This window comes from Leptonychotes weddellii, chromosome 6 (genome assembly GCF_054177405.1).
Source record: "Leptonychotes weddellii isolate Sample4059 chromosome 6, ASM5417740v2, whole genome shotgun sequence".
Classification (NCBI taxonomy): Eukaryota; Metazoa; Chordata; class Mammalia; order Carnivora; family Phocidae; genus Leptonychotes; species Leptonychotes weddellii.
In genome coordinates, this window is record NC_138374.1 from 84012335 (window position 1) to 84038235 (window position 25901).

Consider the following 25901-nt stretch of genomic DNA (forward strand, 5'->3'; position numbering starts at 1 on the left):
ATCTATCTTTCTATCTATCATCTATCTATCTATCATATACAATGGAATATTATGCAGCCATCAAAAAAATGAAATCTTGTCATTTGCAATGACATGGAGGGAACTAGAGGGTATTATGCTATTGAAATAAGTCAATCAGAGAAAGACAAGTATCATATGATCTCACTGATATGAGGAATTTGAGAAACAAGACAGAGGATCATAGGGGAAGGGAGGGAAAAATGAAACAAGATGAAACCAGAGAGGGAGACAAACCATAAGAGACTCTTAATCTCAGGAAACAAATGGAGGGTTGCTGGAGTGGTGGGGGGCTGGAGGGATGGGGTGACTGGGTGATGGACATTGGGGAGGGTATGTGCTATGGTGAGCACTGTGCATTGTGTGAGACTGATGAATCACAGACCTGTACCTCTGAAACAAATAATACATTTTATGTTAATAAAAAAAATTTAAAAACAAAAGATGAACACCAGAAAGTTCATATAACCATTCAAATTCTTTTTATCTGAAGTCATTTCTAGATGAAATGTAAATAACTTCTAACTTAATCTAAGAAACTCTGAACATTTTCTTCCATATGACATTTCCCTAAATGAAGAAGACAAAGAGGCAGAGGCTTGCTCGGCACATTTTTCTTTTTAATAATTTTCTTTGTATAACACATAGCATAGTAATTTGCCTCTTACTGCATATATTTGGATAATAATTCTGGTTATGAATTGGGGTGAACAAGGGTGGCAGGGGGAGGCGAAAAGCTGATCATTGATAACCATATTATTTTAGATCTACTAATGCTATTGATTTTCTTTGTTTCCCTATGTGTCATTTTGCTGACAGTAAACAAGAAACATTACCTAGTTGTTAAATGGATTTCCATGTATGAAAGAAATTAGACATCTGGCTGCTTGCTGCTTGCTTGTTCAGAGCTGAGCGATCTTCTCCATCGATAGGATGGCCCGAGGATACAGATGTGGGTGACAGTGTCTGGTGGACCCTCACTTTCATCCTGAAATTAAGACTGGAGTGTCATTCAGATCTTGCCATTTTATGTGCAACTCAGGCCACAGCAGCCACTTCTAATTTTCCTCTCTTCACTTGGAGATGAATGGGAAGAAGGAAGAAGCCAGATTTATTTGTGGGACTAAATGTCTTTTCAGACTTCTCCTTCGTGACATCTGTGAAAAAAAAAAGGGAACGTCAGTTAGTAACTGGCATTATATGATAATGCAATTTTTCAGAGTCACGTTGCACCACTATTTTTGTAGAGATTTTAATCTTCCTAGTAAGAACGTATCATTATTTACTTAACTATCCTGTGTGCCTCCAGGATAAAAATGTGGCATTCCAGAAGGGTGTGATGGAAGAGCACAAGCTTTAGACTAACTACTAGACTGGGCAGTTATCCATGCTGGGACTCAACTGCCCAGTCTATTAAAGGTTTGGTTAAAACAAAGCAAATTAGAGAAGTTTGCTAGGTCATTGTAAGGCATAGAGATATTGTATGTTAATAGCATCAGAATCCATTGACTTACAGGAAAATAAAATCAAGTGATTGATCCTACAAATAAGAAATGAAAATGAGTTTTGAATTGGTTATTTTTGAAACACATACATATAAAAAGTTAAACTCTTTAGTTTAAAAATTCAGAAATTTTGTCCATAATATTCAGCTAATATTTACAGTACATATCGATTTGAATTTATGGCCTATTATGGGGAAGAAGAAAGAAAGATGAAAAAAGGAAACACAGAGAGTTCAAGGTAAAGAAAAAGACAGAATGAGCCCCAAGTTCCAAATTCAACCACCTAAAGGTCTCTTAGGCTTGAACACTTACAGGTAACCTGACCACTCTTTCCCTCTGAGACACAAGGGGGGAAACTCAGCTCCCCACATCCATCCACCAACCAACTGATGCAATTTCCCAAGCTGAACTCATGTTTCTTTCTTTAATTTTCTATCCTCATTCTCCCCCACTTCCTCCTGCACCCTCCTCCCTTCTTTGGTCTCATTCATTCTTCCATTCAGCAAGTGTGTGTGTGTGTGTGTGTGTGTGTGTGTGTGTGTGACCTATGTGTCAGTCTGTTCTAAACGCTGGAATTCCAGCAGAGAATAAGTCAAAGTACCTGCCTTTGTGGATCTTACATTCTAGTGGGAAAGAATCATTGCAAATAAATGAGCTTTTCTAGAATGTAATGTCAGGTAGTGACAGGAGCTATGAAGAAAAATGAAGTAGGGCGAGGGAACAGAGAGTGGTGGGAAGGGAGAGTCCTTCAGTTTTCATTATTTGCAGACTCTCATCCAGTTACTGTGACCAGGGGAGGCCCAGCAGCTTACTTACTTCTGAATTACATTGCATTGTATTTACGTGTCCCGGCTCTGAAGTCAACCTGCTGGGTTTAGATCCCAGCTCTATTAACTTACTTCTTTGGGGGATCTTAAATTACTTTTCCTCTGTGCTTCAGTGTTCTTGAATATAAGATGGGGATGATAATCTTAACTACCTCCATGTTACGAAGATTGATTGAAAGAGTACATATGGAACGTTCGGTTTTGTACCCTGTACACTAATTTAAAAACAAATGTTAGCCATTTTCACTAGCAATATCACTGAGTTATAGTTTATATCCCCTTTCACCTGAAATAAAACTGTGAGGGTTTTTCTGTTATTCTTTGAAAAGCTAGAGTCTGCTATCTTGTATACCATCTTTCACTTAACCGTTTTTCTGTTATCGGATATGCTTCCACAGTTTTGTAAATGGAACATGTCACAGAGTTCATATTCTCCCACTCTCTTCCCACATTTAAACAGAAAAAGAACTACAGTTGACCCTTGATCAATCCCCCATACAGTAGGAAATCCATATATAACTTTTGACTCCCCCATACTTCACTACTAACAGCCTACTGTTGACTGGAAGCCTTACTGATAACATACAGAGTTGATTAGTACATATGCCATATTCTTACAATAAAGTAAGCTAGAGAAAAGAAAATGTTATTAAGAAAATCATCAGGAAGAGAAAATACACTTAAGTACTGTACTGTATTTATTGAAAAAATCTGCATGTAAGTGGATCCTCGCAGCTTAAACCTGTGTTGTCCAAGGGTCAACTGTATAAACTTATGCCCTGATGTATGTTTTCCTGTACTATGGTTAATATTCTGTAACTTGTTTAATTCTAAAGGGATTTACAAACCACTTAAAGACATTGAGAGTTGGAATCAGCATTTCTATTATTTAAAAATAATGTCAAAGAGATTAAGATATCCATTTTTGGACTATTTGTTCAGAGAACTTTCTCTCCTCTATAGTGTGAGCTCCTTGGTCTATGAAAATGGCTTCTTAGTGCCTAGCACAGTGCAGGGCACATAGTAGGTATTTCAAGGTATTCTGTACATGCTTGTTTCACAAAATTGGAATTTGAACACTAAATTTTCTGAGGTAAATTTATGCCCAGGTTCCTGGAAGTGCTTTTTATGAAAATAGGCATTTAATGGGTATTTATTGATTTGACTTCATCCACTATTTTCCCACTTAGGCTGTATGGGTTCCTAAAATTGCAGACAATCAACATAGTGATTCTTTAATCTATGCCAGTTTCCAGAATTTATTGTTATCTTGCAAAGTGCACAGTTTCCTGAAAATGACCTAATTTTATTTTGGAAACAGACTTTAATCCCTCACTACACTTAACTCTTTTCTTCATTAAACCAGAAGGAAAATTTTTAATTATGGTTTTGTGGTCCCTTTTCTGTAGGCAAATGGAGATATCTACTTCCTTTGCCCTTTTTGTATGGTTAATGATCTCTCAGAGTGATAAAGAAAATAGAGCATCTATTAAAACAACAGATATATAAAAAATTCCTTTGTGTTTGGACAAATAATTTATTATATTTCATGATCTTTGATAAAACTAATCATAGTGCAATCAATTTCTGATTATCTAGGTGTAGGGTCTTCATTATGTACATTAACCATGACTAGTTTTTAGTTCCATTTTTGTCTTCCCTCTTGCATTTAAGACATATGTGGCTATTGGAGTGCTGATAAATAAATAAAATCTTTAGTAAATAAATAATCCAAAACTAACAGATAGTCAAAAGACTGTTCTGGGTTTTAGAGTTCATATAATTTTTTTGCCTGTATTTGCATTCTTATTTGTTTTGCCTCATCTGATATTAAATATACTTTACATTTTCTAAGTACAAACTAAGTGACAGAAAGAAGATAGCCACATGTGTCTTTTTAAAAATTTTTTAAAAAGATTTTATTTATTTATTTGAGAGACAGCGAGAGCTTGAGAGAGCAAATGAGAAGCAGGAGAAGCAGCCTCTCTGCTGAGCAAGGAGCCCAACGCGGGACTCGATCCCAGGACCCCAGGATCATGACCTGAGCTGAAGGCAGACGCTTAACTGACTGAGCCACCCAGGCATGCAGTTTTGGATTATTGATACCACTGTGTCTCATCGATTACTTAAAACAATTAAAAATAAATTACATTATTTTATAGAAAACCCTTCTTTTGCCAACAATTCTTAGTAGAGTTGAGGATTAACAGGAAGTATTCATATTCTTATTATGTGCCCGAGGACAGAATGATGCTCAAGTTTTCTCCATAATTAAATAAAGCAGCTTTTTGTGGTGGTGGCTGTGATTGTTATCTGTTGTTGCATTAGGCACAGGCAATAAGAACCAGCTCTTTTCTGTTTTTAGTCTGATTTCATGGGGTGGAGGCTTACAAAAAGTACCCTATGTTAGATCTTCCCCTTAAAGTTTGATCTATTTTAACAATGGGATGAATGGCTGCAGGTTAAGTTGGGCCCTTACCAGCTTCCTAGAGCCAGCAGAAGAGTAAGAGCATTTGAATTTTCTAGGCTGTATGGTTTAAAGGGATGAGCATGAAATTTAGAATCAGAGTGGATCTCAGCTTATCATTTAATTCTTATGGATCTTTGGCAAGTCATTTACCCTCTGGTTAGGCTCCACTTTTTCCCAATTTTTTCTTTGTAATCATTGTGAAAATAAAGGGAACCACTTATAAAAATGCTACATAAACTCTAAAACATTGTATATTAGCTACTCTTCTTAACACATAAAAACACTTGACTTAGCTGGTGAGCCAGAAACTTAATGATATGGTTCTACCCTGCAGGTACAAGGATGGTTACACAGCCCTCAGAGATGGTATGTCACATTGCCTTTTAAAACTAGGCAGTGAATTTAAGTCTTAAATTAGCTCTGGAAAAGTTTCATCTGCCAGGTTCAAAGGTCCTATTTGATTTTTGTCTCCATTCAACAAATTCCTGATTTCCATCTCACTGAGCTAAAATGCATGCATCTGGGAATATTCATGACAAGAGTATGAACTGAGATAATTTTAGGCCCAGCATGTCTCTGGGAACAAAGCAATTGTTAACAATCCCCAGACAGAAAGGAGATCCACTCTGGAATTCTGAGTACTGACTTTTTCATGTTGAACATGAATCCCCTTCTTTTTTCCTGAAATGCCATCTGCAGACTCCCTTTGTGCGTCTGAGCCAATGAGTGGAAGGAATCTTAGGCTGGTGGGGCTCTGTACCTAGAAGCCATAAGTAAAGAGTTAGCAAGACATACTTCAGGCAATTACTTCTGTAGTGTGAATTCAAGGGTGGAGAATAGGGAACGAAAAGGTCCAACTGCTTTAAAATATGCCCCCCTTCCCAAATGCCCACTATTCCTTCTTGACACTTCGCCCTTAGCATCATCTGTAGGTTAAGTGTTTGCTGCTGTTATCATGAACGTGTTCTTGGGAAGGAGAGAGAACATTTTAAAAAATAATAAGATAAAGTTGAAATATTTCATCTTCAGTTTATTATTCCTGGTTTAATTAGTTCTTTAACAGATTATCTGGAGTGGAGACTGGAAGGGTGAGTACTGAGTACTAAGGAAGAACTTCTGGACAGGGAGACAGCACGGGCAAAGTCACAGAAGAGGGAAAAGCAAAGATGCTTAAGGAATGGCAAGGAATTTGGCATAGCTGGAGTGTAAGGTACATGGGGGAAAGTGGTAGAAAATGAGATCAGACAGTCCAGGCAGAGGCCAGATTATGAAAGGTTTGTACGCCAGGCTCAAAGTGTTTGAATTTTGTCCTGTAGGTGGTGAAGAGCCAGGATAGAGTCTGAAATCGTTTCTTGTGGTGTTTAATGTGGACTGGCAGAGACAAGTGATCAAGGGCGTGGACATAGAGAACTAAAGACTTCTTGGGGATCGGACACAGTATGCTCATAGAAGCAGCCGTTGGCTTGGTGATGTGATTTTCTTCAACCTTGTTTGGTAGCCCAGGGTCAGGAATGAGATGTCAGATTCCCTGTTGTTTTCTAATTACTCTAGTCTTAGAAACCTCCAACTCACCCTATATATAGGCAGAGAACCAAAAACAATCCCTGCCTCTCTGTTTTCCGTCAGGAATCCTTCTAAGGCCCGTCTTTGAATCTGCAAAACACAGGAGTGAATGTTTAATGCAAAGGGCACATTCCTTCAGCGGCAAAATTCCTGGGTTCAAATCCTGACTCTGCTGCTTATTAGCTGAATGATCTTGGGCAAGTTCTTCCCCTATTGACTATTTATGAGGATCAAATGAAATACACATATAGCATGGTGCTACTTAGATATAAGAATCAGTATCATTGTATTATTATTACTGATAACGGTACCTCAAAAAGAAGTGAATGATAAAAAAAAAAGTGAATGAATACGTTTTATACAATTGAGAAAGAAAAGTAATGGGCAAAACAAGATTCTGGTAAAAATCAGAGATTCCTAAGAAAAAGGGGTTTTAACTCAACTTTAGCATTAAAATTTTGTTATTTTACCAACCAGTTGAGAAGACCAAGTTGTGCAAAGGAGAAGGTGATCCTTGGGGCACTTGATTGTTTCAAGAGCTTTAAAACGTTGCTAAAGTTTTCCCAAAATGCATTTAATGCTTCAGTTAAATTACTTTAAAAGATTATTTCTTATCTTTAAATTGGAAGAGAATATTGAAAGTATCTACCAATCTTTATTTTTAGGTTGTGCTATTTCAATCCTATTCAACAAAATTGAGTATCTGTTATGTGCTTGCATATAACTTTGGCCATAAAAATCTTAAGACTTAGTGGTGGGTGGGAAGTAAAGGTAAGTATATTAATACTCTGATTCACTGGAGAACATGGTAAATGAATATGCTATAAGACACAAAGCAGGAGAGACTGGGCCTGTTGGGGAATGCGGAATTAACATTTATTGAGTATCTGTGATGTAACTGGTATACATTTTTCTCACTTAATCCTCACAACAACACTTTAGGGGGGCTTTCCAATGAGGAAAGAGATAAAATAATTTAAGATTAAACCTAAGTCTATCACACTCCACATCCTGTCCTTCACCTGTCTGTCCCCCTGTCCTCTGGGAGCAGCTGAGTTCCATCTGGACAGAAAGGTAGGGCTTATGGAAATTGTTTCATTTGGGAAATATTAAGTATTTATCAAATATGAAGTTGATACTATAAAAGAATAATGACATAATGGACCCACTGCTCTGTTTTACATACTGAAACAATGCCATCAACTTTGAGGTTCTCAGTCCTTTTCATCTGCCCTTAAATGTAGTGACCGTCCTGAATTTTGTGCTTTTAATTTTCCTGCTTTTATTTATGTAATTTCACCTTATATGATTTTTGCTCAAGCAATATTTTATTTAGTTTTGCCTCTTTTTGACTTTTACATAAATGATAATTATATATATATTCTTAAGCAAAACTTTTTCATTCAGTAGCATGTATTAAACTATTATCCATACAGGTGAGTGTTACTTTGGTCCATTTATATTCACAACTCCATAGTGTTCCAATCTATAAATATGCTATAATTATGTACTGATTATACTGTTCATGAGCATTTAGGCTGCTTTCAGGTTTTTGCTATTACAAACAGTACTGCTCTGAGCATCTTTGTTCCTGTCTCCTAAGCATGTGTTTAAGAGTTTCCCCAGGGGATATCTCTAGCAGGCTATACCTATTTTCAACTTTACTGGTTAATGCCATATTGTTTTCCAAAGTGGTTCTACCAATTTACACTACCAGATTAGTGTTCTGATTGTGCCAAATGCACACTGACCCTTGATAGAATCAGACTTTCTGATATTTGCCAATCTGCTGGGTGTAAAATGGTATCTCATAACGTTATTGAAGTGAATGTCCACATTTACTAATGAGGTTGAGCATCTCATCATGTGTTTACTGGCAATTTTTTTTTTCTTTTGTGATGTATCTATTTAAGTATCTGTTCATTTTTTTAAATTGGACTGTCTTTTTTTCTTATTGATTCTTAGGAGTTCTTTTGTATTCTAGATACTAATCCTTTGTCAATTACAAAGGTAGGATGGGCTCGAGAGACAGAGAAAAGCATTGATGTGGCAAGGACAGCTCACACAAACTGTCGGGGCAGAAGACAGGAATGCTCAGGAAACAACAACTAGCCTGATTTGTAGAGGGTGGGGCAACAGTGGGTTAATAATGGGAGATACATTAGGAAGGTTAAGTTTGGTTTACTGTGTGGAAGATCTTGAAGAAATCAATTCATGCTATATCCACTCTTTAGGAATACTAGAAATAGAATGAATAGCAGGACCCATTTCTCTCCTAATTCTGCATTGATGTGTGTCAGTGTGTGATAGACAGAATCATGGCAACCAAAGATGTCCACACCCTAATTCTCCCTCCCCCAGCCTGGGACTACACTGCCTCACTTGACAAAAGTGACTTTGCAGATATGATTAAGGTCAGGAACCTTGAGATGGATTATCCAGGTGGGCCCAATCTAATCACAGGCATCCTTAAAAGCAGAGAACATTTCCCACTGGGTCGGAGACCTGTGACCCCAGGAAAACTGTCAGGGAGAAGTCACATTTCTGGCTTTGAAGATGAAGGAAGAGGGCCCACAAACTAAAGCATTGAGATTCTCCCCTTAGAGCCTCCAGAAAAGGAACAGAGCTCTGGCAACACCTTAATTTTAGCCCAGCAAGACCCAGGTCAGACTTTTGACATACAGAACTGTAAGATAATTAATTCGTATTGTTTAAGCCACCAAGTATGTAGTAATTTGTAACAGCAGCAGTAGAAAACTAATCCTGGAGAGATCCAAATTCGGGAAAACAAGAGCAAAGTGCTTTCTTTTATTTGTTTGTTTTTCGTTCATTTGTTTTAAGGCTACCTTGGGAGAAGAAAGAGACTTGAAAAACTTAAAGTCATGATCCACTTCAAAAGCCTTGGGAGGTGTACGTTTGAAAAGCAAAGACATTGAGCTCATTTTTTTCCATCTGCATAAAAAGATACAAGGAAAACTGTTCAGCACATACCCACATCTTTTATTCTCTCTGCTTACTAAACTAGTATCCATTACATCCTGCTTTCTCTGGGTCCCCGATTCTCTGGCTCCCGTGGCACCAGTCCTAATGATGCTACCTCTGCATTTAAGTCATTCTCTATTTGCTCACTTGAATCTATCTTTTGAGTGCCAACTGTGTGCAAAGCATTAAGCTAAGAACTGGGTATATATAGAGGTACAAAACATGGTCTTCATCCTCAAGGAACTCACAGAGTTAGTGAAGGAGATGCATATTACCAAATTAGAATATACTTTTTTGAGTACTAAGATAGATGGATGGTCAAGGCTCAGCAATTACCCAGGGAGACTGACCAGCTTTGCTTGGTGAACTTTACCACATCTTGGCTCTGCTATTCCACCGCTCACATTTTGGCATGACTTTTTCTCCAGTGCTCTTGCTGGCTAAACTTGAGCACTTCAGTTGGGGTTTTGGCAGTCCCCTGGAACCCTTGTTGATTTTTCTCAAATTGCTCCTGTTTTAATCCAAATTCTGTGTGGCTTATGACTCTTAGTTTCAGTTCCTATTTATTCTACCAGCTGTTGGTCTAGATGATGGCACTGAGTCTCTCCAGCTTTGACTCACTTGGGATTTCCTTAAAGGACTTTATTTTAGACAATCCCCTCTGATTCTTCCCACTTTGGACTCATCTACTCAGTTCCCCAGGGCTGGTCTGCTCCATTTTGCTAGTCCAGGTAAGACTGGTCCCCTGAGGTTATCCACCATGCTTTGCTGATGTTGAGCTCAAATGAGTACTGATCTCTTCCGTTATGACAAAGATCCAACCACATCAAAACCAGAACTGAACATTACAAAAGCACAAAACACCTTCTGCCAACACTCTATGCCCTCCTGGGGAACCGTCCTCCTCCTCTAAACCTTTAAGCAATGCTCAAATGTCCCTGAGACACAAGCAAACCCATGAATCAAACTCTTATTCAACATTAGAGCTATTTGACTTCCTTACAAAGTAACCTATCCCATTGTCACCTCATGTTTCCTATTTATTTCTCAAATACTTGCTTGTGGCTTTCTTTTCAACATCCAGATGGGCCTATCTCAATGCTCATTAAATATCTCCATTTGGATGTCCCACAAGCATCTAAACTTAAACCTGTCCAAACCAAACTCACTATCCTTTTCTTCAGACCTGTTTTTTCTCTTGTGTATTCTGTCACTATGATTTCTCTAACGTTTAAAATCCTTATGTTGGCCTATAACAGAAGCCCATTGTGATTTGGCCTCTATAAACTTTTCTTGCTCTATTTCCTGCCATGTCTTCCTTGCTTGCTCACTGGACTCCCAAGTCTTGAAAAACCTGATGATGTATCATAGTGTTTCATTATTTAGTGCTTTTACTTAAATAGGATTCAACTAAGCAAAGAAGACCAAAATTGCCTCTTTGGTCTTCTTTGTTTGGTTACATTCCATTTACTCCTCTGTGATTATCTTAAAAGTACTATTATACTGAGGCTTTTTGTTTACATATTTCTCCCCTCTACTGGACTATGACATTATTGAAAAGGCCTGGACTTTTCATCTTTGAATTCTCCACATCCAGCAGAGTGTCACAGTATCATAAGAGTTTAATTCTTGTCTGTTCATCTAAAGACAAAACAAAACCAAAACCAAAACCAAAACCAATGGTCTTACTTTTGCTGGTCAAATACCAGAGGATATTCATATTTTTGCTTCTTCTCTGTGAACTTGTTTTCTTCTTTTATTTCTACAGGATATTCATTAACATCACATGGCAAAATGAAATCACTTGTTTGTGATATTTCAAACATTCTTTGCTGCCCAAAATATCCACAGTAATGACCACTGAAGGCATGCCAAAGCCTGAGGAGAGGCAAAGGTAGGGAGAAGAAAGTGACTGGAATTCAGTGGAAGTTATTCTGTTTATTAGATCATTTATATGAATTTTCACTGATCCACTAGGGATCTGAAGCTTGATTCTAGGACTCTTCTATTAAATACGTGAAACTAATCAGAGCATAAGCATTTCTATCAGTTAGAATTCTAATCTACAGCAATTTTGGGAAGTGCCAACTTGAATCTGTACTTATGATACACATCCATTAAAGCCAGAAAACAAGGAACAGATATTTCCCAGAATAACCCTGCTCGTTCAAGGTGATCAGAACCCATGTTGGCTGACAGTGTATTAGCTGAATTAGGCCTTTGAATGGGCTACGCCTCAGCCATCTACCTCTGTATCAGCATCAGTAGAACTTGGGGGACGGGTTTCCTACGGACACTTTTCCTGTTACCAACATCCTCTCAACCTCCGTCCATAACTCCTACTATTACAGAAACACCATACTAATTTTTTATGACTGAGTTCTGACATGGCAGAAGAAGTGGCTTTTTATCTGCATGCATTATTTCTCCATCGGTTCAGTGCAATGAGATCCCTCCAAGTAGCCCACTTGCTTTAAAGTACTACAGAATGTCGTTAGCAGGAGTGTGTGCCCTAGGTCTCGAGGACAGATAAAAGTATGTGGGAGATTTTTCTTTTATGTCTTGATTTCAACCTCAGAGTAGCAAATGATGGAAGCAGTCCTCATGACCTATGAGGAGGCCAACCGACATGAGCTAAGAGTTAATTCCACAAAGTCCAAGAGTTTCCCAGGTCAAGGGGGTTGGCGTTGAGGAGAAGGCAGAGCAGAGATATCTAGCCAGCATTCCTCACACCCAACAGCATCCTAAGAATGTAGCATAAGCACTTTATATCCCTTACATATTTGAATTCCTCAACACTGCATCAATGCTGTGGTCTTGCCAGAGCATTTATTAAAATGAAATGGACCAGCCCTTCCAGCATGGCAGTTAGAGGGTAAGGACTACCTTCAGGACAACTCTAAACTCACTGTGTTCTCGGCCAGGACTGAAGCAGCTTCTGCTCTCCTTTGTTTTGTGGCATTTCCTACTGCATGTGGAATTTTCCCAGATGATCGATCCCACCTCTCAGCCTGATTTCCCAGGCCTCAGATATGGATCTTCACCCCTTCTATCCTCTCTCTAAGAGCTAAGCCTTAATTACAGGTTTTCCCATTATAAAATCATCATCTTTTTTACAAGATCTAGAGTGTTAAAATTGCCTACTCTGTTAGAAAATGGCAGCTAGTGTTCGCAAAAGGACAGAGCTTAGTTATAAAGAGAACTGTCGGGGCGCCTGGGTGGCTCAGTCGTTGGGCGCCTGCCTTCGGCTCAGGTCATGATCCCAGGGTCCTGGGATCGAGCCCCACATTGGGCTTTCTGCTCCACGGGAAGCCTGCTTCTCCCTCTCCCACTCCCCCTGCTTGTGTTCCTGCTCTCGCTGTGTCTCTGTCAAATAAATAAAATCTTTAAGAAAAATAAAGAGAACTGTCTCTGAGATAGCTATTCATAGAGCTACTTTTTCTGAGCTGCATATCTGGGGAGAGCTTCACTTGAAGGAATCTTGAAAGTAAGTTCTCTGTGCCAAGGGTAACTGGTAGTGTGCACACATGTGACTTGTGGGGCGTGTGTGTGTGCGTGCGCTACCATCCCCAGTTAGCACTTCTGCTGACAGGTAGCTGAAAATAAGCTGGAACAGACACCCAAGGGACAGAGTCATGGAAAACATCTATAATAATGAAACGTCATGTCCTTAATTTTTCCTATGAATAAAACAACAGATTCCTTTTTTGGCAGAGAAGAACCCCAGTTAGGACCTTACCCCCACAGACTCCCTCGAACTCAACATTTCTAAAAGTTGACCTCCACCCTTCCACATTCAAAATATCCTCCTCTTATAGTGCCTCCTCTCTTCCTGAATGGTACCGACATTCACTGAGCTGTATAGGCCAGGAGGTATTCTTGACATCTATTACTTACCTCCCCTTTCAGTTAAAGTTTCTGTCTCCCGAATTTTACCTCCTAGATAGTTCCCAGACCCACACTCTTTCCTTCCAGCACTGCCCTAGTCCAGGCCACTGTATTCAGCATAGACTTCAAACTGTTCTCTTTGCTCCCACCTTGCTACTCTGAAATCCATTCCCTATGTGTTGTTTTTTAAAAATGTAAATCAGATGATGTTAGTCCTTCACTTAAAATCCTTTGGGGGCTGTTTTGTGAAGATCCAAATCAATCTCAGGTTCACACAGGGTCTTTTATACAATGTAAAATATTCCTTCCTTTTTGCCGTCACTATGTTTAAGCTTTCCAATACACTTTGAAGTCTCTCCACATCTCTCAATCATTCCTGACTTTATTCTCCCCAGAGGATAATTCATTACCATGATTTTGAGACATTTTAATATGCAGCAATTTGTCTCAAGGAATGTCATGACATTTCCTTTCTCTTTGTATACGCGTGTGTGTGTGTGTGTGTTCAGCATTTTCTGTATGTATCCTTAGCATTATTCAGGCAATTGATAACAAGTAGACTTTGCAAAATCAATCACATTGCCCATGAAAACATTAACTCACTTTCGGGGCACCTGGGTGGCTCAGTCGTTAAGCGTCTGCCTTCGGCTCAGGCCATGATCCCAGGGTCCTGGGATCGAGTGCCGCATCGGGCTCCCTGCTCAGCAGGAAGCCTGCTTCTCCCTCTCCCTCTCCCCCTGCTTGTGTTCCCTCTCTTGCTGTGTCTCTCTCTGTCAAATAAATAAATAAAATCTTAAAAAAAAAGCCAAAACATTAACTCACTTTCACTTTTCTCAGCAGTTAAGTTACACTTTGCTATTACTCTGTTTGTGACTTTTGATCCTTTGTTTCCCAGGGCCTTCCCTGGGCATGTGTCTATTTCTCTGAGATAATCATCTTGCTTAATTCTTCAAAATGAGTCCACCAAAAAACGCTTTTATTAGAGTATTTGTTATACTTCTAATGTAGATGAGCAGAGCATCTCATCTCCTTGGGCATGGAAAAGAATTCCAAACCAGTGGCCACCTTTTCAAAGCCCTTTGTGTGTGCTACCTTTTGTTTGTTTATGTATTTATTTATTTTAATTATCCAATCAAGAGTGTATTTAGGGTATATACTTAAACTTTAGCTTAGAATTTTTACTTCTCATGCTCAAAACCCTAAATTCACCATATGAAGGTCCATACCTTACTGATCCATCGATGGAGGCAGTAAGAACCATTTGCTTGTCTTCTACGTAGATCACTTGAATAATTTCTAAAGAATGAGCTCGCCAGGCAAGCAGCTGCTTCAATTTCTAGAGAGCAACAATAAAGCACATCCCATGGAATAAGTATATGCTGATCAAAATCCGATCTTGAGGAAAACCATTAACCATTAACGAGCCAAGCTTATGAGTGAATGACGTGGACATCTGTGCAAGATGCAGTCTCTCTGCCTGTGAGCTCTTCTTCTTTGCTCAGGTACCCAGACTCCATGTTTATGTGTTTGCTAATCTGCACATATCCCTGGGAGAGGAGAGATCTTATGTCTTTTGCAATTTCTCATTCAAGTGAGGATTAACAATTAATTTAGTTGAGGATTCCAAGATGAGTAGATGAAGGAAAAGCTTTAGGAGAAGGGCTGTAGGAGAGGCCAAGACAGAGTGGAATCAGGAACAAGAGGAAGTGGAGATGAAAGGTGAGGACCAAAGGGTAGGCTGGCAAAACTTTCCAGTTTTCAAATTTTATCCAGAAATAGCCCTGGCTATTTTGTTCTTTTTTTTTTTTTTGGGGGGTGGCGGTGATGGCAGTGGGGTTATATATGATACCTATATACCATGAGGAATAGACAAAAGGAATGGGCCTAGCTCATTTTCTTTCAAAGACATCAGGAGGCTTGATAGATATGTTCCTTCAAGGTGTGCCTTATCCTCAAGTGTAGAACCATTAAACAGGCCTGAGTTGCATGAATTAGAGTTGACAAACTGGGGAGCTGGCTCTGTAGCAACATCCCCTTAGAGCATGTTCCCTCTCTATCTCTGATGAACCCAGATCAGGACTACTTCTTCTTGGGTCATCTACCTAGAGTATTTGTGTGGCTAGAATTCTGGCAGCTTGGGAGTGATCCTACAAGTCTCCTAGTCATTTATACTCTAACGAAGGCAGACGCAATTCCTCCTAAATTTCTTGGCCTTCTGACTCAGTTCCCTTGAGTTGTTCTTAGAAAATCAGGGTGAAATCTGCATTCTCCTACTTCTTATTGTCTCATAGCTAGTCAAGTGTATCTTGTCATCCAAGGGTTCTTTCTCTGCCTTGGGATGGGATTCTCTAAGGCAAGTGTTTTTCTGCTATGTGCTGTATCTATAGTAAGAAATACATTTTACTTCATGATCCAGTAAACAGATAAAATACCTGCACAGGCATCCTGAAAAAGTTTCAGTATCCTTCACACAAAGACATTTAACCTTACCTGGTGTGACGTACACTGGTAATGTCTAGTTTATTCTATTGCATCTCATTCCACTCCATTCCCTTTTTTTAATGAAAATATGGTCACCACCCATTAAATTGATTTTATAACCCACAAGTGGGTTACAACCTATATTTAGAAAAACATTGCTCTAAGACTTTTTTTTTTCCTGTAGACATGTGTATATTATCATATGTATGATTTCTCTTTCTGTGGACAGGTTTTGACTATCCTATCTCTTAGAATATCTATTATTACATGGAAAATCTCTTTAATAGTAACGTTGCAAGAGAACCAGATTAATTTCTGATGTACAGACTGACCTATGAGGTTTTTGCTATAGTTGTAATCTATTACTGAACCTGGTTTAATTCATGATATTATATTCATCTGTGTAATAGTGAGGCATCTTATAACCAGATTCTGTTGTATATTTGTCAATAAGCAGCCATGTACGAAGTACAAAGTGTACAAGTACATTGTGGAAAGTGTACACAGTGTACATTTTGTGGAAAAAATACATTTTCCAAACACAGAAAAGGTTGAAATGAGATTGAATATAGAATAATTTCAAATAAGTGATTAAAGTCTTTGTATTTATTTATTTATTTATTTATTTTTAAAAATTTTATTTATTTTTTGACAGAAAGAGACACAGCGAGAGAGGGAACACAAGCAGGGGGAGTGGGAGAGGGAGAAGCAGGCTTCCCGCAGAGCAAGGAGCCTGATGCGGGGCTCGATCCCAGGATCCTGGCATCATGACCTGAGCCGAAGGCAGACGCTTAACAACTGAGCTACCCAGGTGCCCCAAAGTCTTTGTTTTTAAATTGGTAAAAATGCTTTAAGTCTAATTCAATATTATTTTATAACTTTGTTTTTAATATTTTCTCTAAATGTAGAGGACTCATTTGCCAGTTTATGGAAAGTCCATTTACAAAACTGTAGGCTTTGGGGGCGCCTGGGTGGCTCAGTCGGTTAAGTGTCTGCCTTCAGCTCAGGTCATGATCCCAGGACCCTGGGATCATGCCCTTCCCTCTGCCTGCCGCTCTCCCTGCTTGTGCTCTCTCTCTCTCTGTCAAATGAATAAATAAAATATTAAAAAAAATCTGTAGGCTTTGGGTGATATTTTTATGTCTTAAAATTAATAATGGAATATGATAATCATCACAATTCAGAGAAAACAGATAACTTTCCACCTATACATGGTTCAAGAATGTTGTTTTTGTTCCTCTCACAACATGCCTTGATTGTAGGCCATTTATAGCTGTTGATAAGTGAAACTTTGTGCTTTGTAAGTTTAAATGTTTTTTTCTATTTGACAGTAGTTAGGGTTGTATGGAAAGAGTGCTGGATTTGAGGACAAGAAGCCTGGTTCTAGCCCCAGCTTAGTCACTACCTGTCTACGTGCTGCTAGGCAAGCCAGTCTCTGATTTCCCTTTGGCAAAGTGGAGATAATCATACTAAAGCTAAACATCTGAACGTCATAAAACTCTAATTGGCTCTTGAAAACAAAAAGAAAATTCTATGGATCAAATGAAATAACGTTTGAAACAGTAACCGTTCTGTGACACTCTGCAAGAAATCCAATCCTAATCTATGTAACCATATGTTACTACTTATGATCCAAAAGCAAAAAAAATTGCTATTTGCTTGCTTTTTGGATTTGAAATATGAACTTAAAGGGAAATAAGCCTAGGGTAAAATAGTGCTTCCTTGCTGCAACCTTTAATGAGTGTTGAATCTTTATAATATATGTAGCTGTATTTGTATATCCACATTCACACAAAACATGCATATTTAAATGGTTATGAATAAGATTGGTGACATTTACATTGCATTAACACTAAAAAGAGCATAAAATATGTTTGATTTACAAGGAGGATTTAGACTAGATGTGAGGAAGAGTTTCTTTTTAATTGAAGTAGAGTTGACATACAATGTTATGTTAGTTACAAGTGTACAACATACTGATTTGACAATTCTGTACATTACACAGTGTTCACCATGATAAGCATAGCTACCATCTGTCACCATACAAAGTTATTACAGTGTTGTTGACTATATTCTCTATGCTGTACTTTTCATCCCTGTGACGTATTTATGATGGTTGGACACTAGATTAGACTTTTAAGGAAAAGTTATAGACTCTCCTTCTGTGAAGATACATAAGCTGACTATGGAGGACTAGATGATGTGTGAACTCTTAAGCTCTGGGTTTCTTTTTTTTCTTTTTTTTTTTTAAAGATTTTTTTTTTAATTTATTTGAGAGAGAGAGAGCGCAAGCAGGGGAAGTGACAGGCAGAGGGAGAAGCAGGATCCCTGCTGAACAAGGAGCCTGATGTGAGACTCGATCCCAGGACCCTGGGATCATGACCTGAGCCAAAGGCAGGTACTGAACCAACTGAGCCACCCAGGTGCCCTAAGTTCTGGGTTTCTGTATAGATTCTCTCAAATAAGTGAAAACATGAAGATGATATAAAGCGGCCAAGGGCTGGCTCACTCACTCATCCTCTCTTCTCACCAGTAAACCATGGTTATTTGGCATGTAGCTTGTTTCTTGTTTCTTTTCTTATTTCACGTATAATTAACATACAATGTTACATTAGTGTCAGGCATACAATTTAATGATTCAACAATTCCATACATTTCTCAGTGCCCATCAAGATAAGAGTACTCTTAAGATTCAATAGTATTATATATGACTCAAGAGTAGGGATTCTTGTCTTGTTCTATCTTTTGTGGTATCTAGCACAGAGAAATGGTCAATTAGTATGTGCTGGTTCATGAATTAAACTAAAACTAAAGTTCTTACCTTTTCTTCGTGAGGTGGATCCAGGAAGGAACTAATACTGCAAAGGATAACATGTCCTTCTGTATGAGACATAAACATTGGAATCTTTAGTTAGATATCATGATATCTAAGCAGATACTACCCAGACCACCAAATTAATTTGACTTAGGCGTTTATAACGGTAAATAAAATAGAACTGAAAACCCAGAAATGAAAGAAAAAAGTTTATATCCATTTTTATATGTAGGAATTCTGTTTTGTTGAGCATACATGGCAACCTCATTATGAATTATTGTTACCATGGATACTCAAAGTCCTTCTAGATGTCAGAGTAGATGAAATAGAAATGAATACGCCACTACGAAACGGAGTCCAAACTGTCACAGAGATAACCATTCTACAATCCAAATGATAGTTACAAAACTAGATTTAAAAAAGCATCAAGGACTACATCTAGGCATATTCAGACAGTGGAATGAAATATTTAAGTGTTGAGAGGACAACCATCAACCTACAATTCTGTACCTTGTGAAGTTGTCCTTTAAAAATGAAGGAGAGATACAGACTTTCCCAGACAAACAGAAACAAGCAGCCTTGCAAGAAATATTAAAAGAAGTTCTTGGGAAGCCTGAGTGGCTCAGTCAGTTAAGTGTCTGCCTTCAGCTGGGGTCATGATCCCAGAGTCCTGGGATCAAGTCCCATATTGGGATTCCTGCTCAACAGGGAGCCTGCTTCTCCCTCTCCTTCTGCCCCTTCCCCCTCCCCTGCTCATGCTCTTTCTCTCTCAAATAAATAAATAAAATCTTTAAAAAAAAGAAATATTAAAAGAACTTCTTTTTTTAAAGATTTTATTTATTTATTTGTCTGAAAGAGAGAGAGCAAGCACAAGCAGGGGGAACAGCAGACATAGGGAGAAGCAGGCTCCCTGCTGAACAAGGATCCCAATATGGGACTTGATCCCAGGACTCTGGGATCATGACCCAAGCCGAAGGCAGACACTTAACCAACTGAGCCACTTAGGCATTCCCTAAAAGAAGTTCTTAAAAGAGAAGGAATATGATATAGGTAAGAAATTCAGATTTATATAAAGAAGAGCATAATAGAAGGAATAAGTGAAGATAAAGTAAAAACTAACAGCAGTTTATTTAAAGCAGTAACATCAACAATATATCTGACGATTGTAACTTATAGATACTTGAAATGAATAACAGCTATGACACAAGGGATGGGAGGGAGAAATTAGGAATACTTTGTTATTCTAAGGTATTATACTACCAGTGAGGTGGTGTAATGTTGTTTGAAAGTGGACATGAATTAGTTGTAAATGTATATTTCAAACTAGGGAAACCACTCAAAAAATTTAAAAAGATATATAATTGATAAGCTAAGAGAAAGTGGAATGATATAAAATGTTCACTTAAAACCACAAAAGGCAGAAAGAGAGTGAAAGACAAAACTAAGAACAAAAAACAAGGGTAACAAATATAAAATAGTAAGAAATATGATTGATATTAATTCAACTATACCAATAATCACTTTAGATGTCAACAGTCTAGTAAACCACTTAGACTGAGGTTGTCAGAATGGATTAAAAAACAATACCCAATTTCTATGTTGCTTACAGGAAATCCACTTTATATGTAAGGACACATATAGATTAAAAGTAAAGGGATAGAGAAAGATTTACCATGTTAATGCTAATCAAAAGAAAGCAAGAGCAGCTATGTTTCAAACAGAGAAGACTCCAGAGTAGGAGAAAGTTAACAGGGATAATTAGGGGCATTACATAATGATAAAGGGGTCAATTCTCCAAAAAGACCACACTCCTTAACATGTACATGCCTAACATCACAGTGTCAAGATATGTGGAGTGAAAACCGACAAAACTGCAAGGAGAAATAGATAATGTACTTTTATAGTTGGAAACTTCAGCACCCTTCTATGAGAAATTGACATGAGAAATGGACAGATCCAGCAGGCAGAAAATCAGTAAGGACATAGTTGAACTCAAAAACACCATCCGTCAACTAGATATAATTGATATCTATAGACTGCTGCATCCAACACATATTAATCTCAAGCTCTCATGGAACATTCACCAAGATAGACCACATCCTGGACCATAAATTACACCTTAACAAATTTGAAATAATAGAAATCATACAATGAATGCCCTCAGACTACGATAGAATAAATTGGAAATCAATAAGAAAAAGAGAGCTGGGGGGCGCCTGGGTGGCTCAGTCGTTAAGCGTCTGCCTTCGGCTCAGGTCATGGTCCTGGGGTCCTGGGATCGAGCCCCACATCGGGCTCCCTGCTCGGCAGGAAGCCTGCTTCTCCCTCTCCCACTCCCGCTGCTTGTGTTCCCTCTCTCGCTGTATCTCTCTCTGTCAAGTGAATAAAAAATCTTTAAAAAAAAAGAAAAAGAGAGCTGGAAAATCCCAGAATAAGTAGAGATGAAACAACATACTTTTAAATAATAGATCATAGAAAAAAATCTCAAGAGAAATCTTTAAATAATTTGAACTAAATAAAAATGAAAATATGACATCAAAATTTCAGGGAAGCAGCAGAAACAGTGCTTATAGGGCAATTTATATGCACATGTTAGAAAAAAAAGATCTAAAATCTAAGCTTCCACTTTAGGACTAGGTAAAAAAGAGCAAATTAATCCAAAGTAAGCAGAAGGAGAGAAATAATAAAAATCAGAGCAGAAATCAATGAAACTGAAAATAAGAACTCAATAGAGAAAATCAATGAAACCAAAAGCTGTTTTTTTTTTTTCAGGATTTTATTTATTTATTTGACACAGAGAGAGAGAAGAGAGAGAGAGCATGTGAGAGAGCACAAGCAGGGGGAGGGGCAGGACCCTGGGATCATGACCTGAGCTGAAGGCAGACACTTAACCGACTGAGCCACCCAGGTGCCCCCAAAAGCTGGTTCTTTAAAAAGATCAATAAAATTGATAAACTTCTAGCCAGGCTAACTAAGAAAAAAAAATATCAGGGGAATTGAGAGGATAATAAAGAAATACTATGAATTTTTTTTTTTTTAAAGATTTTATTTATTTATTTGAGACAGAGAGAATGAGAGAGAGAGAGCACACATGAGAGGGGGGAGGGTCAGAGGGAGAAGCAGGCTCCCCGCTGAGCAGGGAGCCCAATGCGGGACTCGATCCAGGGACTCCAGGATCATGACCTGAGCCGAAGGCAGTCGCTCAACCAACTGAGCCACCCAGGCGCCCAAGAAATACTATGAATTCTATGCCCCCAAATTTAATAACCCAAATGAAATGGACCATTTCCTTGAAAGACACAATCTGCCAAAACTCACACAAGAAGAAATAGGTAATCTGAATAGGCCTATATTATTAAAGAAATTAAAGTAATTAATAATATTCCCAAACAGGAACCACTAGGTCAAATGGGTTTAATGGTGAATCCAGCACACATTTAAGGAAGAAATCTTACCAATTCTCTACAAACTTTTCCAGAATATAGAAGCAAAAGGGAATATTTCTTAACTTATTCAATGAGGCCACCACGTCTTAATACCAAAACCAGACAAAGATATTATAAGAAAATTATTAACCAATAGCTCTTATGAACATAGATGTAAAAACCCCCAACAAAATATTAACAAATTGAATCCAAGAGGTATTAGCTCAGATCATGATCCTGGGATTGAGCCCTGAGTTGGGCTTCATACTGAGCATGGAGCCTGCTTAAGATTCTCTCTCTCTCTCTGCCCCTACTCCCCCACCCCTTCTCGTGTTCTTTCTCTAAAAAAAAAAAAAAAAAAAAAAATTATATGCAATGGCCAACATTTAAAAATCAACTAATGTAATCCGTCACATTAACAGGCTAAAGAAGAAAAATCACATGATCACATCAATAGATACAGAAAAAGCAGTTGACAAAATTCAACACCAATTCATGATGAAAAAAATCTCAATTTAGATATAAACTTTATACCTTTCCCATACAAACACACACAAAAACAAACAAACCTGCTCAAAACAACTGTAAGGGTAACATGTATAACTATAAAACTAGAAGAAAATCTAAATGAACTTAGGTTTGGCAATGACTTTTTAGATACAACATCAAAGTCACAATCCATGAGCAAAATCAATGATAAGCTGGACTTCATTAAAATTGAAAACACCCAGAGGCACTTGGGTGGTTCCATCGGTTAAGCGTCCAACTCTTGATTTTGGCTCAGATCATGATCTCAGGGTCCTGGGATCAAACCCCGAGTCAGTCTCCTCCCTCAGTGGGGAGTTTGCTGGAGATTCTCTCTCTCTCTCTCTCTCTGTCTGCCCCCTCCTGCATGCTCTCTCTCTCTCAAATAAATAAATAAATCTTTAAAAAATTGAAAAGTCCTGCTCTGCCAAAGATACTGTCAAGAGAACAGAAAGACAAGCCACAGACTGGGAGAAAATATTTGTGAAAGGCATATCTGATAAAGGATTCTTATCCCAAATATACCAAGAACTCTTAAAGTCAACAATAAGAAAATAAACAACCTGTTTAAAAAATGGGCAAAAGATCTGCACATATCCCTCACCAAGAAAATATATAGATGGCAAAAAAGTGTATGAAAAGATATTCCACATTTTATGTCATTAGAGAAATGCAAGTTAAAACTACAAGGAGATACCATTACAAGCCTTTTAGAATGGCCCAAATCCAAAACATCGAGAACACCAAATGCTAATGTGGATGTGGAGCAACAGGGACTCTCATTCATCTCTGGTGGGAATGCCAAATGGCACAGCTGTTTTGGAAGACAGTTTGGCAGTTTCTCACAAAATTAAACATACTCTTACTATATGATCCAGCGTTGTGCTCCTTGGTATTTACCCAAAGTCACTGAAAACTTTTTTCCACACAAAAACATACGCACAGCTGTTTATAGCAGCTTTATTTATTATTGCCAAAACTTAGAGGTAACCAAGATGTCCTTCAGTAGGTGAACGGATACATAAACTGTGGTATATCCAGACAATGGAATCTTATTCAGCACTAAAAAGAAATGAGATATCAAGCCATGAAGAGACATGGAGGAAACTTAAATGAGCATTTCTAAGTAAAAGAAGTCTGAAAAGGCTATATATTCTATGATTTCCAATATGACATTCTGTAAAAAGCAAAACTGTGGAGGCAATAAAAAGATCAATAATTGCCAGAAGTTAGGGAGGAGGGAAGGAAGAATAGGCAGGACAAAGGGGATTTTTATTGAAACTACTCTATATGGTATTATAATGGTGGATGCATGTCATCAGACATTTGTCAAAGCCCATAGAATACACAACTCCAAGAGTGAACCCTAGTGTGAACTATGCACTTTGGATGATAATGATGTGTCATTGTAGATTCATCAGTTGTAAGAAACGTACCACTCTGGTGCAGGATATTGAAAGTTGGGGAGGCCAGGGATGCCTGGGTGGTGCAGTCAGTTAAGCATCCGACTCTTGTTTTAGGCTCAGGTCTGATCTCAGGGTCCTGAGATTGAGCGCCTCCATTGGGCTCCATGCTCAGCAGGGAGTCTGCTTGAGACTTTCTTTCCCTCTCCCTCTGCCCCAGCCTCCCTGCATGCACTCTCTCTCAAATAAATAAATAAATCTTAAAAAAAAAAAAAAAGTGGGGGAGGCTTGTGTTGGAGAGTATGAGGGCAGGATGTATATGGAAACTCTCTGTAATTTCCACTGAATTTTTCTGTGAATTTAAAACTGATCTAAAAAAAATAAAGGTGATTTAACAACAAAAAAGCAACAACTAATGATGTCTGAGAATGCCTGATTTAAAACAGTGACTAAACAGCAATCCACATAGTTCTTTTTTTTTTTTTTTTAGATTTATTTATTCATTTGAGAGAGCGAGACTGAGAAAGAGTACATGAGAGGGTGGAGGGTCAGAGGGAGAAGCAGGCTCCTTGCTGAGCAGGGAGCCCGATGCGGGACTCGATCCCCGGACTCCAGGATCATGACCTGAGCTGAAGGCAGTCGCTCAACCAACTGAGCCACCCAGGCGCCCCACATAGTTCTTTTAACATCTACCACAGCACAGAAAAAAGAAGCCTAAGGTCATAATCTAGAAGTCATCTTTAATTATAATATAGATGAAGCTGGATTGGATCCCAAACCTACCCCACTCTAGTTTTCTAGATCACAACAAAAAACACAAATCTCAAGAAGTAGAAGGGTTATATGATAGTAGAGTGTTCCTTATTAGTAACCTTAATAGAGGTGTGGTCTGAGAATTCTGTAGATAATTTCAAATTTTAGTTCTATGTATTTTGCTAGAAAAAACATACCCCATAGTATGTAAAGTTAGTGCAAAAATATGCAGGCAAATATTTTTAAAAAGGAATACAATTTGCTTGACCTTAGATTTTTCTTCTGGGTGGCTGTAAACAGAAACAATGATAGAAACTATGGAGATGGATATATAAAAGAGGCCAAGAATAAGGATATCAGAGTATAATAGGACAGGTGGTAAGCAATAAAGCCAGATAAAATAAAGATAACTTTAAACAAATGTTGTAAGGCTACTGATTATACTGAATATAAATATAAAAAATATTTTCTGTAATCTCAAGAAGACTGAAATAATTGGTGTTGAGAACTGGTTTGTTGTGACTTTTGTAAAATAAGTTTTGAAATGAGAACCATGTTCTTTAAAGAGAGGATGTAAAATTTAAATATTAATGTAACAGCAGTATCTGGATGCAAATCTCAAGATTACGTTAGCAAATGATAAGGGAAGGAGTGGGTGTAGAACAAAGGAAAGGTAAAGTGGGCCAAGCTTTTGTTTAACCAAAAAGATGCTGTTTCAGTCTAAATTCTAACAAATTGGTTGTTTTTCTTTTTTTAACTTAAAAGTAAATAGTAAAATTTAAAAATGCATGCACACACACACACACACACACATAATCTTTCAAAGTTGGGAGAGATGAAAAGAAAGAAAATTCAGGATTTATTCAAAAAATTAAAGAAAGTAAATAAAGCATTAAGAAAGAGAATTGCCGGGGCACCTGGGTAGCTCAGTCAGTTAAGCGTCCGACTCTTGGTTTCCGCTCAGGTCAAGATCTCAGGGTTGTGAGATCAAGGCCCACTTGGGGCTCTGCACTGAGCATGGAGCCTGCTTAAGATTCTCTCTTGTTGGGGGGCGGAGCAAGATGGCAGAGGAGTAGGAGACCTGGATTTCGTCTCCTCTCAGGAATTCAGCTGGATAGGGATCAAACCATTCTGAACACCTACAAACTCAACAGGAGATCGAAGAAAAGAAGAGCAACAACTCTCTCATCAGAAAAGCGACCACTTTCTGGAAGGTAGGACGTGCGGAGAAGTGAATCCGAGGCGA

At 38.2% G+C, this 25901-nt stretch overlaps 1 protein-coding gene across 1 annotated transcript in view; it reads right to left on the minus strand.

Annotated features, from left to right (window-relative positions):
• Window positions 1-1004: 1004 nt before the first annotated feature.
• Window positions 1005-25901, minus strand: part of WDR64 (WD repeat domain 64) — a 110798-nt gene continuing 85901 nt past the window's right edge. Inside the window, 7 exon segments of the mRNA XM_081822886.1 lie at window positions 1005-1175; window positions 5467-5580; window positions 6393-6473; window positions 9230-9335; window positions 11055-11243; window positions 14480-14589; window positions 18556-18614. Coding sequence (XP_081679012.1) covers window positions 1092-1175; window positions 5467-5580; window positions 6393-6473; window positions 9230-9335; window positions 11055-11243; window positions 14480-14589; window positions 18556-18614 — 743 coding nt within the window. The 3' untranslated portion in view covers window positions 1005-1091.